Genomic DNA, 15,188 nt, shown 5'->3' on the forward strand with positions numbered 1-15,188 from the left:
AAGAAAATAATTTTTAGTGTTTCCAAAAAAAATTTATTAGACGTGATTTCTTTGCTAAACATCGAAGAATTGAGACCGAAAGTAAATTTTAGAGGTCGAAATGTACAAAAATATCTTTCGGTAAGTTTCGAAGGCGCTCGAAAAGTTCCAAAATTTTCGGTATTGAAAAATTTTGGTTTTGGAAAAATCGTCCGAAAATCCTTTTAAAAAATTCTGAGACATAGAATTCGACGTGCTGATTCCAAAAATATAGCGTTTTATGCTCACGGAGCAAGATTTGGGAAATACTCGAGTTGAAACGCAATTTTTTTTTAAATCCAAAAAAAAAAAATTGGTCTAAAGAGTTTAGACAGTACTTCCCTCGCTGTCGGAAACGTGACGACTGCATGCCTATTATGTTTTTTTTTCGCAGTGGATTTCAAAGAATTCGGTTTTGTAGTTCCTGATTAAATCAATAAAATATATTTACGCATTCATTAATTTTTTTGAGTCACTCTGTATATGCAAATCCAAAAAATATAAATGGAGTGATAAATGACAAGTACAGACTCATCATATTTTGTACATTTTAGATATGATTTATTCGGCAAACTTTCGAGCTGACGTCATCAAGTTTTTGGAGGGGATAAGCAAATATATTTTGACTAGACATTTATTATGCTCTTTATGACCTTAAAACATCTGCAAGATTTCAGAGCATTCGGTTTTGTAGTTCCTGATTAAATCAATAAAATATATTTACGCATTCATTAATTTTTTTGAGTCACCCTGTATATGCAAATCCAAAAAATATGAATGGAGTGATAAATTACAAGTACAGACTCATCATATTTTTACAGTTTAGATAGGATTTATTCGGCAAACTTTCGAGCTGACGTCATCAATTTTTTGGAGGGGATAAGCAAATATATTTTGACTAAACATTTATTATGCTCTTTAGAACCTTAAAACATCTGCAAGATTTCAAAGCATTCGGTTTTGTAGTTTCTGAGTAAATCAGTAAAATAAATTTACGCATTCATTAATTTTTTTGAGTCACCCTGTATATGCAAATCCAAAAAATATGAATGGAGTGATAGATCACAAGTACAGACTCATCATATTTTGTACATTTTAGATATGATTTATTCCACAAACTTTTGAGCTGACGTCATCAAGTTTTTGGAGGGGATAAGCAAATATTTTTTGACTAAAGATTTATGATGCTCTTTATAGCCTTAAAACATCTGCAACATTTCAAAGCATTCTGGTTAGCAGATTAAAAATTAAATTTCAAAATGTTGTTTTATAATTTTGATTTTTTTTCCAAAAATCTGGACGTTTCGGGTGAAAAGTCGATTCGGAGTTGTAAACTACATGTGTAGGACTATGTTATTTTATACAATTGAAAACCCATTTACTATGTACAATTTTGAAGTGACGTCATCGCATTAGTGGTGGGGATGATTAGACAAATTTTGGTTAGCGTTTTACCATCTACATGATATTCTTAATATAAGTACAAAATTTCACAACAATCGGTCGAGTACTTTCGGAGATTATCTGTCTAATAAAAATCCGGGACAACAGACGGACAGACGGACAGACGGACGGACAGACGGACAGACGGACAGACGGACGGACAGACGGACAGACGGACAGACAGACGGAAATGGGAGACCTATTTCTTCGTCTTCTAGGGGTCATGAAAGATCGAGAAAACGTAAAAGTAGAGAGTCGGCCGACGGACTCGATTACAATACTTCCTTTGCTTACGCTCGGGAAGTAAAAAACATTTAAATGGACAATTCTGGAAAAACTGTAGGAGTTATGGAAGAATTGAGACCGAAAGTAAATTCCAGAGGTCGAAATATCCAAGAAAATGTCTTTCGTTAAGTTTCGAAGGCGCTCGAAAAATTCCAAAATTTTCGGTATTGAAAAATTTTGCTTTTGAAAAAGTTGGCAAAACATCCTTTAATAAAAGTGCGGGATATATGTAGTTTTCGACGTGCAGATTCCAAAAATCAAGCGATTTTTTTTTGGTCTTGGTCTTGGAGCAAAATTTTAAAAATATTTGGTTTAAAATTCAATAAAAAAAATATCCAAAAAAACTCATGTTTCAATTGGCGATTGTGGAAAATGGTAGAAGTGACAAAGAAATTAGGCCGAAAGTAACTTCTAGAGGTCGAAATCTACAAATAAATGTGTTTCGTCAAGTTTCGAGAGTCGCCCAAATTATTGAAAAATTTTGAGTTTGAAAAAGTTGTCTAAAAATTCCGAAAAAATTCTGGGATATATATTTCGACGTGCTCATTCCAAAAATATAGTGTTTTTATGCTCGCGGAGCAAGGTTTGGGAAATATTCGAGTTGAAATGCAATTTTTTTTTAAATCCAAAAAAAAAAAACGTTTAAATGGACACTTCTGGAGAAACTGTAGGAGTTATGGAAGAATTTCGACCGAAAGTAAATTCCAGAGGTCGAAATGTCCAAGAAAGTGTCTTTCGTTAAGTTTCGAAGGCGCTCGAAAAATTCCAAAATTTTCGGTATTGAAAACTTTTACTTTTGAAACAGTTGGCAAAACATCCTTTAATAAAAGTCCGGGATATAGTTTTCGACGTGCTGATTCCAAAAATCTAGCGGTTTTTTTTTTGTCTTGTCTTGGAGCAAAATTTTAAAAGTATTTAGTTTAAAATTCAATTAAAAAAATATCCAAAAAAACTCATGTTTCAAGTGGCGATTGTGGAAAAATTGTAAGAGTTGACGAAGAAATGAGGCCGAAAGTAACTTCTAGAGGTCGAAATCTACAAAAAAATGTCTTTCGTTAAGTTTCGAGGGTCGTCCAAATTATTGAAAAATTTTGAGTTTGAAAAGGTCTAAAAATTCTGAAAAAATTCAGGGATATACATTTCGACGTGCTCATTCCAAAAATATAGTGTTTTTATGCTCGCGGAGCAAGATTTGGGAAATATTCGCGTTGAAATGCAATTTTTTTTTTATCAAAAAAAAAAACATTTAAACGGACAATTCTCGAAAAACTGTGGGAGTTATGGAAGAATTTAGACCGAAAGTAAATTCCAGTGGTCGAAATGTCCAAGAAAGTGTCTTTCGTTAAGTTTCGAAGGCGCTCGAAAAATTCCAAAATTTTCGGTTTTGAAAAATTTTGTTTTTGAAAAAATTGACAAAACATCCTTTAATAAAAGTGCGGGATATAGTTTTTGACGTGCTGATTCCAAAAATCTAGCTTTTTTTTATCTTGGAGCAAAATTTTAAAAATATTTAGCTTATAATTCAATTAAAAAAATTTCCAAAAAAAACTCATGTTTCAATTGACGATTGTGGAAAAATGGTAGGAGCTGACGAAGAAATGAGTTCGAAATCAACTTCTAGATATCGAAATCTACAAGAAAAAGTCTTTCGTTAAATTTCGAAGGCGCTCGAAAAATTCCAACATTTTTGATATATCTTTTTTTTTTTGTCTCGGAGCAAGATTTTAAAAATATTTGGTTGAAAATGCAATTTAAAAATATTTCAAAAAAAGTTTGGGAAAAATTTTGAGTTTGGAAAAGTTAAGTTTCGAAGGCGCTCGAAAAATTCCAAAATTTTCGGTACCTATTGCAAAATTTAGGTTTCGAAAAAAATTTCGACGTGCTGATTCCAAAAATTAGGGGTTTTTTGTCTCGGGGCAAGATTTAAAAAATATTTGGTGAAACATGCAATTTAAAAAAAAATTATCCAAAAAGCTCATGTTTCAATCCGCGATTCGGGAAAAATGATGGGAGTTAACCAAAAAATGAGGCTGAAATTAACTTCTAGAGGTCAAAATGTACAAGAAAATGTTTTTTCGAAGTTTCGAACGCGCTTGAAAAATTCCAAAATTTTCGGTATTGGAAAATTTTGGTTTTGAAAAAATCTTCCTAAAATCCTTTAAAAAAAAAGTGTGGGCTATAGAGTTCCACGTGCCGATTCCAAAAATATAGCGTTTTTATCGTCTCGAGGTGAGATTTTAAAAATATTTGGTTTGAAATGCAATTTTAAAAAAATCCAAAAAAAACTCATGTTTCAATTGGCCATCCTGGAAAAATGGGAGGAGTTAATAAACCAAAAGTAACTTCTGAGGGTCGAAATCTACTAGAAGATGTGTAGTTTCGAAGGTGATCGAAAGTATTGAAAAATTTTGGTTTTGAAAAAGTTGCCAAAAATTCTCAAAAAATTCTGAATTATAGATTTAGATGTGCTGATTCAAAAAATATGGCGTTTGCAAGGTTTTAAAAATATTTAGTTTGAAATGCAATTAAAGAAAAAAAAAAAAAACTGATATTTTGATGAATTATTTTGGAAAAATGGTATGGAGGTCGAATTGTACAAGATATCATTCGTTAAGTTTCGAAGATGATGGAACTATTCCCAAATTTTCCGTAAGGGGTTGGAAAATTTGGTTTTGAAAAATGTATCTAACAATCCCTAAAAATATGTGGATTTACATTTTGACGTGCAGATTCCAAAAATATAGCAGTTCTTTTCCTCTTGGGGCAAGATTTTAAAAATATTTAGTTTGAAATGTGTTTTTTTTTTATCCAAAAAAACTCATGGTTTTTGGCGATCCTGGAAAAATGGCAGGAGTTACCGAAGAAATAAGGCCATAAAGTAACTTCTGAAGATCGAAATCCACTAGAAAATTTTAAGTTTCAAAGGTGGTATTGAAAAATTTTGGTTTTCAAAAAGTTGCCTAAAAATTCTCAAAAAATTCTGAATTATACATTTCGACGTACGGATTCCAAAAATATAGCGTTTTTGTAGTCCCAGTGAAAGATTTCAGAAATGTTCACTTTGACCTGTAATTAAAAAAATAAAAAAAAACTGATATTTCGCCAAGTTATTTCGGAAAAATGGTAGGAGTAAAAGGGACAAATTTTGGTTTTGAAAAAATCTTTCAAAAATCCTTTTAAAAAGGTGTTGAGTTAACGAAGAAATGAGGCCGAAAATAACTTCTGGAGGTCGAAATCTACAAGAAAATGTCTGTCCGCAAGAATTCGAAAAATTTTGGTTTTGAAAAAGTTCTCTGAAAACTCCCAAAAAATTCTGGGATGTAGAATTCGACGGGCTGATTCCAAAAATATGGCGTTTTTATGCTTCCGGAGCGAAATTTGAGCAATATTCGATTTCAAGTGCAATTTTTTAATAAAAAATACAAAAAAACATATTCCAGTGAACGATTTTGGAAAAATCGTAGGAGTTGTTGTTGAAGAAATGAGGCCGAAAGTAAATTCGGGAGGTCGAAATGTACGAGAAAATGTCTTTCGTTAAGTTTCAGAGGCGGTCGAAAAATTCCAAAGTTCTGGTATTGAAAAATTTTGATTTTGACAAAATCGCCTAAAAATCCTTTAAAAAAAATCTGGGATATAGATTTCGCTGTGCCGATTCCAAAAATATAACGTTTTTATGGTCTCGGGCTAACAGTTTTAAAACTTTTGGTTCAAAATGCAATAAAAAAAAATATATGCAAAAAATGGTAGGGGTTATCGAAAAAACGGGGCCGAAAGTAACTTCTGGAGGTCGAAATAGAGAAAAGTTTTGTTTTTGAAGAAGTCTAAAAATCTTTAAAAAAAAATCTGGGTTGTAAATTTCGACTTTCTGATTCCAAAAATTCAGCGTTTTTATTCTAGCTTCGAGACAAGATTTTAAAAAATACTTGGTTTCAAATGTATTTATTTATTTTTTAATCCGAAAAACTAATACTTCATTTGGGGATTCTGGAAAAATGGTAGGAGTTAATGAAGTAATTAACTTCTGGAGCTCGAAATCTACAAGAAAATGTCTTTCATTTAGTTTCGAAGATGGTCGAAAGAATTCGAAAAATTTTGGTTTTGAAAAAGTTTTCTGAAAATTCCCAAAAAATTCTGGGATATAGAATTCGACGTGCTTATTCCAAAAATATAGCGTGTTTATGCTCCCGAAGCTAGATTTGAGCAATATTCGATTTGAAATGCAATTTTTTTTAAAATCCAAAAATTTTGGTTTTCAAAATGTTTGTGAAAATTCCCAAAAAATTCTGGGATACGGAATTCGACGTGCTGATTCCAAAAATATAGCGTGTTTATGCTCCCGAAGAAAGATTTGAGCAATATTCGATTTGAAATGCAATTTTTAAATAAATCCAATAAAAAACTCATTTCAATGAGCGATTCTGAAAAAAATGATTTTTTCGAAGAAATGAGACCGATAGACACGACACACTGGATAAATGAGGCCGAAAGTAAATTCTGGAAGTCGAAATGTACGAAAAAATGTGTTTCGTTAAGTTTCGAAGGCGGTCGAAAAATTCCAAAATTTTCAGTATTGATATTGAAAATGAAAAATTTTGGTTTTGAAAAAATCGTCTAAAAACCCTTTTAAAAAAATGTGGAATATAGATTTCGATATGCTGATTCCAAAAATATAGCGTTTCTATGATCTCGGGGTAAGATTTTAAAAATATTTGATGTTAAATGTAATTAAAAAAAATATCCAAAAAAAAAAAATGTTTCAATTGGCGATTCTGGTAGGACTTATGGCAAAAACGAGGCCGAAAGTATCTTCTGGAGGTCGAATTGTACAAGAAAATATCTTCCGTTAAGTTTCAAAAATGGTTGAAAATGGGTCTAAATTTTCCCTAGTCAACTAAAAATCTTTGAAGAAAATTATGAAATATAAATTTCGACTTGCTTTATTTCGTTTCAATGTATTTATTATATTCATTTATTTATTTTTTGTTCCAAAAAACTCATATTTTATTTGGCGATCCTGAATTTTTGGTTTTGAAAAAATTGTCCTTCTAAAAAAAATCTGGGATATAAAATATAACGTTTCTATGATTTCGGAGTAAGATTTTAATTAAAATATAGGATTTCAAATGAAATTTAAACAAAAGTATAGAAAAAAATCGTGTTTCAATTAGTGATTATGGAAAAATAGAAAAAGTTATAGAAAATCTACAAGAACATATTTTTCATTAAGTTTCGAAGAAGGTCGAAACAATTTTGAAAAATTTTGGTTTTTGAAAAAGTTGTCTAAATATTCTCAAAAAATTATGGGTTATAAATTTCGACGTGCTAATCTCAAAAATATAGCGTTTTTGTCGTCCCAGCGCAAGATTTTAGAAATATTTGACTTTGAATTCTACTAGACTCCGTCAAATAATGTCTTCAATAAGTGACAGCATTATAAAGAGAATAAAAAAAAAACTCCAGATACGCTTAAAAATGTATTATATTTGAAAAAAGCAAGTCGATTGTCACTTCCGGAAAAACTTGAAAGTTGTAATTATTCTTTGCATCCAAGTAAATGTAGGTTTTCAAATAATTTAATTTGGTGATCCACAAGTTATGTTTTATTAGGAGTTCCACAGATATACAGGGTGCCCCAATTAGCGCGTACCTCTTTATGTCAACAAAAAATATAAAAAAGTTACAGTGACAATTCAGAAATAGGATCTTTTGTTATTTTTTCAGTGACGTAACACTGATCTGTTTAATATTTTAGAAATTTTAAAAATTGGTTGGCTGCTTTTTCTGGAAATCTGATATCATTTCCCTAAAAGTTTAAAACGTTAATATATTGTGTTAATTGTTCGTTTTAAATTTCAAACTTTTATTTATTTTTTTTTTATGAGATATTTCAGTGGAAGAAGTAAACTGGGACACCCGGTATTTAACGATTGTAAAAATTGGACTCCAGTTAAGCATTTATCATTGAGAAAGAGTATAATGACGCAGTAAAAGTTCTAACATATTTTTAAATGTTAATTACTTTGTTACATGCCGGCCAGATTTAATTTTGAGATTCTAGATTTCTTGGCCACATTTCCATTACAAAAATTAATTGGAATTGCTTTAGAACGGATTCGCATTTCATGTAAGCGGAATTGATAAAATTGCTTGAAATGAAAATTAGCGTGTAGATGTTTTATTAAATTTTCAGTCAGTGAAAGTACGAAATTTCAACTATTGTCTGCCAAATTATCTCAACTTAATTTTAGATAAGTATAATAAAAAAAAACAACATAAAAGATAATTATTTGGAAACAAGTGACAACTGGTACACCACACTTATTATCTGCTGATGAGTTTGCGTTATCTGAGTATAAAAGTTGTTAAATTAATTATCCCATCAAAGTTTTATGTTAACAGAAAATTACTGGAAAAAAAATTAATCGAATATGAAAATGCGCCGATAACTTATTAATAGAAGCAATAATCGTTTGAAATTTTACTGAACAATACTGAATCACTCAAAAACGGTTTAACGGTACCTTATCGATCGCTGTCGAATCGAGAACGAGGTGAAGGTCGACATTCTATGCATTTCCTTAAGCCGTGTCGCTCAATTTAAAATTACAACGATGTTTTTCGTCACACGAAAAAGTCAATGAAAGTCGTTCGCTTTCGAATGTAGCCTTTATTTTCGTCAACACAACAGATCTGATTAGTTGTTTTTAAGTCCGTGACCCTGCGTGTGTTGCCCCGTCAATGTTAAAATAATTTGTTTTGATGGTAAAGACAGAGAACATAGAGAAGCGTCATAGTTTTAATTAAATGACGGTTGAGGACTCCTCGACTTCTGTTGGCAAATTGACACTGGATTTACCAGAATATTACAAGCTGCTTACTGTTTCCTTCACTTTAATTCAGATCACACGAATTACAGTTCGTCGTCTGAGAACTTGTTTGATCTACAGACCAGAGCGCATTCAAGCGAATATCGACTCTAAGCGTTCGGAAACGATTTGATTTATAAGCCATGATCCGTGATCTGATACACATCTAACCGGTTTCGACACAATTTCTTGCTGTTTCAACTTTCGAATTCTCAGTTTTTCGAAAGTTTAGTTTGGGGACTTTTCACTTTACTCCTATTTATTTTTCAATTTTTGGATTTTACAATTTCTCATTTTTCAGTTTTTCTCTTCAATTTTACGATTTTTAAATATTCCGATTTTTCAATTTTTGACTTTTATAAACTCTTTATTTGGCGATTTTTCAATTAAGGTTTTTTGGTTTTTCAATTTTTTCAGGTTTCGATATTTCGACTTCACTTTTTTGATTTTTAGATTTCTCAATTTTTCGATTTTTTAATTTCTCAGTTTTTGTACATTTCAGTTTTGGGATTTTTCAGTTTATTTATTATTCAATTTTTGGATCTTGCGATTTTGCAGATTTTCGATTTTGCAGATTTTCGATTTTTCAATTTTTCGATTCATGAAGTTCCCAGTTTTTGGATATTTCAGTTTTGGGATTTTTCAGTTTTTCGATATTTCAGTTTTGGGATTTTTCAATATTTCTGTTCTTCAAGCTTTCCATTTTTGACTTCTGGATTTTTCGATGTGTCGACTTTTTACTTTTTCGATTTTTAAATTTTAGATTTCTCAATTTTTTGGTATTTTAATTTTTCAATATTTAAAATTTAAGATTTTTCGATTTTTCATTTCAGCTCTTCCATATTTCAATTTTTCAAATGTTTCGATTTTACAATGAATTGATGTTTTGATTATCCCGTTTCTTGACTTTCGAGGGTTTAGATATTCCTGTCCTTCAATTCTTTAATTTTTCGATTTTTCATTTTTTAGTTTTTTTTTTAAGGTTTCGATTCTTCGACTTCACTTTTTGGATTTTTCGATTGCTCAATTTTTCGACTTTTTTTTCTTAGGTTTTTAAATTTTTAAAATTTTAGATTTTTCGATTTTTCAGTTCAGTTCTTCGACATTTGAATTTTTCAAGTTTTCGAATTTTTCAAATGTTTCTTAAAAAAAAGACAGTTTGAAGCCCCGAGAAGATTTAATATCCTTAAAAAAAGACACTTGAGCCCCCCGGGAAGGTTTTACATTAAAAAAAAAACAATTGGGACCCCCGAGAAGGATTCGCATTAAAAAAAAGACATTTGGGCCCCCCCAGAAGGTTTTACATTTTTGAAAAAACAGTTGGGGTCCCCGAGAAAGTTTTACATAAAAAAACTGTTGGGACCCACGATAAAGTTCCATATTCTAATAAAAATACATTTGGAGCCCCCGAGAAGGTTTTACACTTTAACAAAAGACAGTTGGGAACCCCGAGAAGGTTTCACATTATTTAAAAAATAGATTTGGGCCCCCGAGAAGGTTTTAGAATTTTAAAAAACACATGTGGGACCCCCGAGAAGGTTTTTTGGATAATTAAAATACCGAAACAAAAAAATGGAAACATTGAAAAATTTTAATTTTAAAAATAAAAAAATTGCAAAGGTAAAAAATCGAAAAATCCACACATGGAAAAAAAAGAAAAATCCAAAAATCGAAATTTTTCGCACTGAAAAAATGAACAAATATAAAACCAGAGCAGTGAAAAACCAAAAAATTGAAAAATTGAAAACTCGAAAAATTGAAGCATCCAAAAACTGGAAAACCGAAAAACACAGAAATTTGAAAAATTACAAATCGAAAAATTGAAGAAACAAAAAATCGTAATTCAATTATTAAATTAAAAATTGTAGAAAAGGTCAAAAAAGTGAAAACTAGAAAAATTGCAAAATCAAAAATTAAGGAAACAAAAAATTGAAAAATCATGAAAGTAAAAAATCTAAAATTGAAAAAACGAAAAATTAAAAATCCAGAACTGAAAACTTTTACATTTAAAACAAGAAAAATTATAAAATCAGAACATTGAAAAACCAAAAAAAGTAAAGAAAATAAAACGAAAAAAACTGTAAATCAAAAAATTGTTGAAATGAAAAATTGAGAAATTCAGAATTGAAAACCCGCAAAATTGAATATCGAAAAATTGCAAAATCTAAAAATTCAAACATCCAATATTTGGAAAATTGAAAAATTAAAAAATTTTAAATGAAAACCCGAAGGTTGCATTTCATATAATTGAAAAAAATTATTCAAATTGAAAAAACAAAAATTGTAAAAATGGTGAAAATTAAACACCAAAACGAGAAATTGCAAATCAAAAAAAAATCTAAATTCTTAAAATCGGAAAAGTGAAATATCACCGAAAAATTGAAAAATTCTCAAAATAAAGAAAATAAAAATCCGAAACGAAGAATTAAAGAATCGCAAAATTGAAAAAGTAAATATTTTAAAAATTATGTATTAAATATTTAACAGGAAAGCTGAAGATATGAAAAATGGAAAAATCATGAACCTCAAAATTTTAAAATTGAATAACATTTTTGAAAAAACAGTTGGGGTCGCCGAGGTTTTGCATAAAAAAAAAACAGTTAGGACTCCCGAGAAGGTTTTACATTTTTAAAAAAGACAGTTGGGACTCCCGAGAAGGTTTCACATTAAGAAAAATATATTTGGGGCCCCCGAGAAGGTTGCACATTAAAAAAATATATTTGGGACCCCCGGGAAGGTTTTACAATTTTAAAAAGATAGTTGGGAGCACCGAGGAGGTTTCACATTATAAAAAAAAGACATTTGGGGCCTCCGAGAAGGTTTTACATTTTTGAAAAAGACAGTTGGGGTCTCCGAGAAGGTTTTACATTCTTAAAAAAATAACGGAATTGGGAACCCCGAGAAGGTTTCAGATTAAAAAAAGATATTTAGGACCCCCGAGAAGGTTTTACATTTTTGAAAAAGACAATTGGGGTTCCCGAGAAAGTTTTGCATAAAAAAAAACAGTTGGGACTCCCGAGAAGGTTTCACATTCTAAAAAAAAACGTTTGGCGCCCCCGAAAAGGTTTTACATTTTTAAAAAAGACATTTGTGGCCCCCGAGGTTTTACATTTTTGATAGACAGTTGGGGTTCCCGAGAAGGTTTAACATTTAAAAAAAATACAGTTGGGACCTCCGAGAAGGTTTCACATTCTTAAAAAAAGTCATTTGGGCCCCCGAGAAGGTTTTAGATTTTTAAAACACAATTGGGATCCTCGATAAGGTTTCACATTGAAAAGAGACATTTGGGACCACCGAGAAGGTTTTACAATTTCAAAAAAGACAATTGCGATCCCCGAGAAAATTTCAAATTAAAAAAGGGAGTTGGGACCCCTGAGAGGGTTTCACATAAAAAAAAAAGTATTTAGCGTTCCCGAGAAGGTTTTACATTTTTGAAAAAGACAGTTGGGGTCCCCGAGAAGGTTTTACATTGAAAAATAAAAAAAAATCGGAAAATCCGGAAACTGGAAAATCAAAAATTCGAAAAGTTGAAAAACCGAGTCAAAAAATCGAAATATGGAACAATCGAGAATGGAGAAATCAAAAAATCAGAAAGTTGAAAAATCGAGAAATTGAAAATTCTAAATGAAAATAGGAAAATAGAAAAATTGGAAAATTGAAAAAATCGAGAAATTGAAAAGTCGCAACATTGAAACAGAAAGATGGAGAAATCGAAAAATGGAAAAATTGGAAAAGTCGAGAAATATCCAAAATTGAAAACTCTAAATGAAAAATCAGGAAATCAAAAAATCGACACATTGAAGAATCAAAAGATTGGAAAGTAAAATTGAAAAACTAAGAAATCGGAAAAGTCGAAAAATCCAGAAACTGAATGCGGAAAAATCCAAAAATCCAAAACTTGAAAAGTGTAAATTAAATATCGGAAAATCTGGAAATTGGAAAATCAAAAAATCGAAAATTTAAAAAACCGACAGATTGGAAAATCGAATCAAAAAATCAAAAAATTAAAAAATATAAATGTGGAACAATCGAGAAATGGGGAAATCAAAAATCGAAAAGTTGAAAAATCTAAATGAAAATAGGGAAATCAAAAAATTGAACAACTGTAAAATGGAAAAATTGAAACATAGAGAAATCTAGAACTCGAAAAATGGAGAAATTGGTAAATTCGAGAAGTCTAAAATTTGAAAAGTGGGTAAATCGAAATATTGAATATTGAAATACCGAAAAATCGAGAAATTGAAAAATTAGGAAATCAAAAAATCGAAAAATGGAGAATCAAAAGATTTGAAAATAAAATCAAGAAATTAAGAAATCGGAAAAGTCAAAAAATGGAGAAACCGATTGCGGAAAAATCGAAAAATCCAGAAATTGAAAAATGTAAACTAAAAATAGGAATATCTGGAAATTGGGAAATCAAAATATCGAAAAGTTGAAAAACCGAAATGTGGAATAATTGAGAAATGGGGAAATTGAAAAATCTAACTGAAAATAGAAAAATCGAAAAATCGAGGAATTGAAAAGTCGCAACACTGAAAAATAGAAAAATCGAGAAATCAAAAAATTGAAAAATCAAAAAATCGAAAAAAGTCTAAAATTTGAAAAGTGTATAAATCGGAATATCCAAAATTGAAAACTCAGGAAATGAAAAAATCGAAAAATTGAAATATCAAAAACGTTGGAAAATAAAATCGAAATTGAATCTAAATGAAATTAGGAAAATCAAAAAATTGAATAACTGTAAAATGGAAAAATCAAAAAATCGAAAAGTCTAAAATTTGAGAAGTGAATAAATCGGAATATCCACAATTGAAAAACCAAGACAATTGGTACCGCCGAGTGGGTTTTACATTTTTAAAATAGACAATTGGGACCCCCGAGAAAATTTCAAATTAAAAAAGGCAGTTGGGACCCCTGAGAAGGTTTCATAAGTCTTAAGTACTTGCCACGCCCACCCGCCCTTTATATTCTTAAAGGGTATGTGATTTGCCGAAATAAAGTCTTATTTTATCAATCTTTTGATTTTTCGACCTCCCGGTTTTAGATTTTCTGTTCTTCAATTGTCATTCAAATTTTCGATTTTTCAATTAATCGATGTTTTGATTTTCCCATTTCTTGACCTTCGAGTGTTTCGATTTTTTAAGGTTTCTATTTTTCGACTTCACTTTTTTGATTTTTCGATTCTTCAGTTTTTAGATATTTCAGTTTTAGGATTTTTCAATATTTCAATTCTTCGGCTCTTCTATTTTTGACTTCTGGATTCTTCGATGTGTCTACCTTTTTACTTTTTCGATTTTACAATTTTTGGATTTTTAAATTTTAGATTTTTCAATCCTTTGATATTTTAATTTTTCAATATTTCTTAATCTTTCGATTTTTCGACTTCATGGTTTTAGATGTTCAGGTTTTCGATTTATCAGTTTTTCAATTTTTTATTTTAGCCTAATTCGGTTTCTCAGTTTTTACAGTTTTCCATTTTTTCGTTTTTTGATTTTTCCGCTTTTCCAATTTTTCAACTTTTAACTTTTTGTTTGTCGATTTCTCGTTCTTTGGATCTTTCAGTCTCTCAATTTTTCAATTTTTCCAATTTTTAAGTTTTTTGATTTCTCGATTTTTCGAAATTTGGATTTTTCGATATTTTGATTGTCAATTTCTCAATTTATAAGTTGTTCAATTTTTAACTTTTCGATTTTTCGATTTTGGCCTATTTCGCTTTATCAATTGTTCGACTTTTCGAGTCCACGATTTCTTGATCTTTTGATTTTTCAATATTTTGGTTTTACGATTTTTTAAAGTTTCGATTTTTCGATTATTAGATTTCTCGAATTTTCGATTATTTTAATTGTTTATTTTTTTTTCTCACTGTTAATTTCATACAATGTATCGAAAACAACCACAAAAATTGTCACTAAAAACATTTAAAAAAAAATTCATACGAAAAAGAACAGTGTTTCCAAAACGTTTTCCCGAAAAAAATCCATTGGGTTATTACGATTTCAACCATATTCTTAGTTTAAGACGTTTTGCTAGTATAACACAAATAAAGAATTAATTCTTAGTTAAACAAAATATGTAAAATCATCTAAATATGTACCAAAAATATTCACTTAGTCGTTATAAAAACCGACCAAACGACTATTTCCCGCAGAAATTATAGTCTAAATCTGCCAAATCGCTTCTGAGCGCTTAGAGTCGACATTGGCCTGAGCGCGCTCTGGTCTGTAAATCAAACAAGTTCTCGGGCGACGAGTTGTAGTGAAACAAGTTTTTTTATATTAATCTATGGTAAAGACGTCATTGGTGAAGCGAAAATATAATGTTGAACTTTCTTCGTTTCTGAAGCATAATCAATGTCGGGATACCTTGCCCGATGAATGAATTTTGTGTTGTTAATTGTTGATTTTGGTGTAGCCTTGGACTGCGCAAGCTCCGAAACCCCCGACGTGGTGCCAATCGCGGTAGGCTGCGCCCTCGCCGCCCTGGTCATCATCGTCCTAATCGCCTACTTGATCGGAAGAAGAAGATCGCAAGCTCGCGGTTATCTCTCCATGTGAGTTACATTTAAAACACTCCACC

The 15,188-nt window shown here is 30.5% G+C and overlaps 1 protein-coding gene across 2 annotated transcripts in view; it reads left to right on the forward strand.

The window, feature by feature from the left end:
- The window catches only part of LOC135130783 (lysosome-associated membrane glycoprotein 1-like), a 38,316-nt gene that overhangs the window by 14,241 nt on the left and 8,887 nt on the right, over positions 1-15,188 (forward strand). For both annotated transcript variants that reach the window (XM_064058204.1, XM_064058205.1), the window contains exon 4: positions 15,024-15,162. In XM_064058204.1, coding sequence (XP_063914274.1) covers positions 15,024-15,162 — 139 coding nt within the window. The remainder of the gene's footprint in view (positions 1-15,023; positions 15,163-15,188) is intronic.

This window comes from Zophobas morio, unplaced genomic scaffold (assembly GCF_036711695.1).
Source record: "Zophobas morio isolate AGI-343-1 ecotype UQ-CSIRO unplaced genomic scaffold, CSIRO_AGI_Zmor_V1 ptg000018l, whole genome shotgun sequence".
In the NCBI taxonomy this organism is placed as follows: domain Eukaryota; kingdom Metazoa; phylum Arthropoda; class Insecta; order Coleoptera; family Tenebrionidae; genus Zophobas; species Zophobas morio.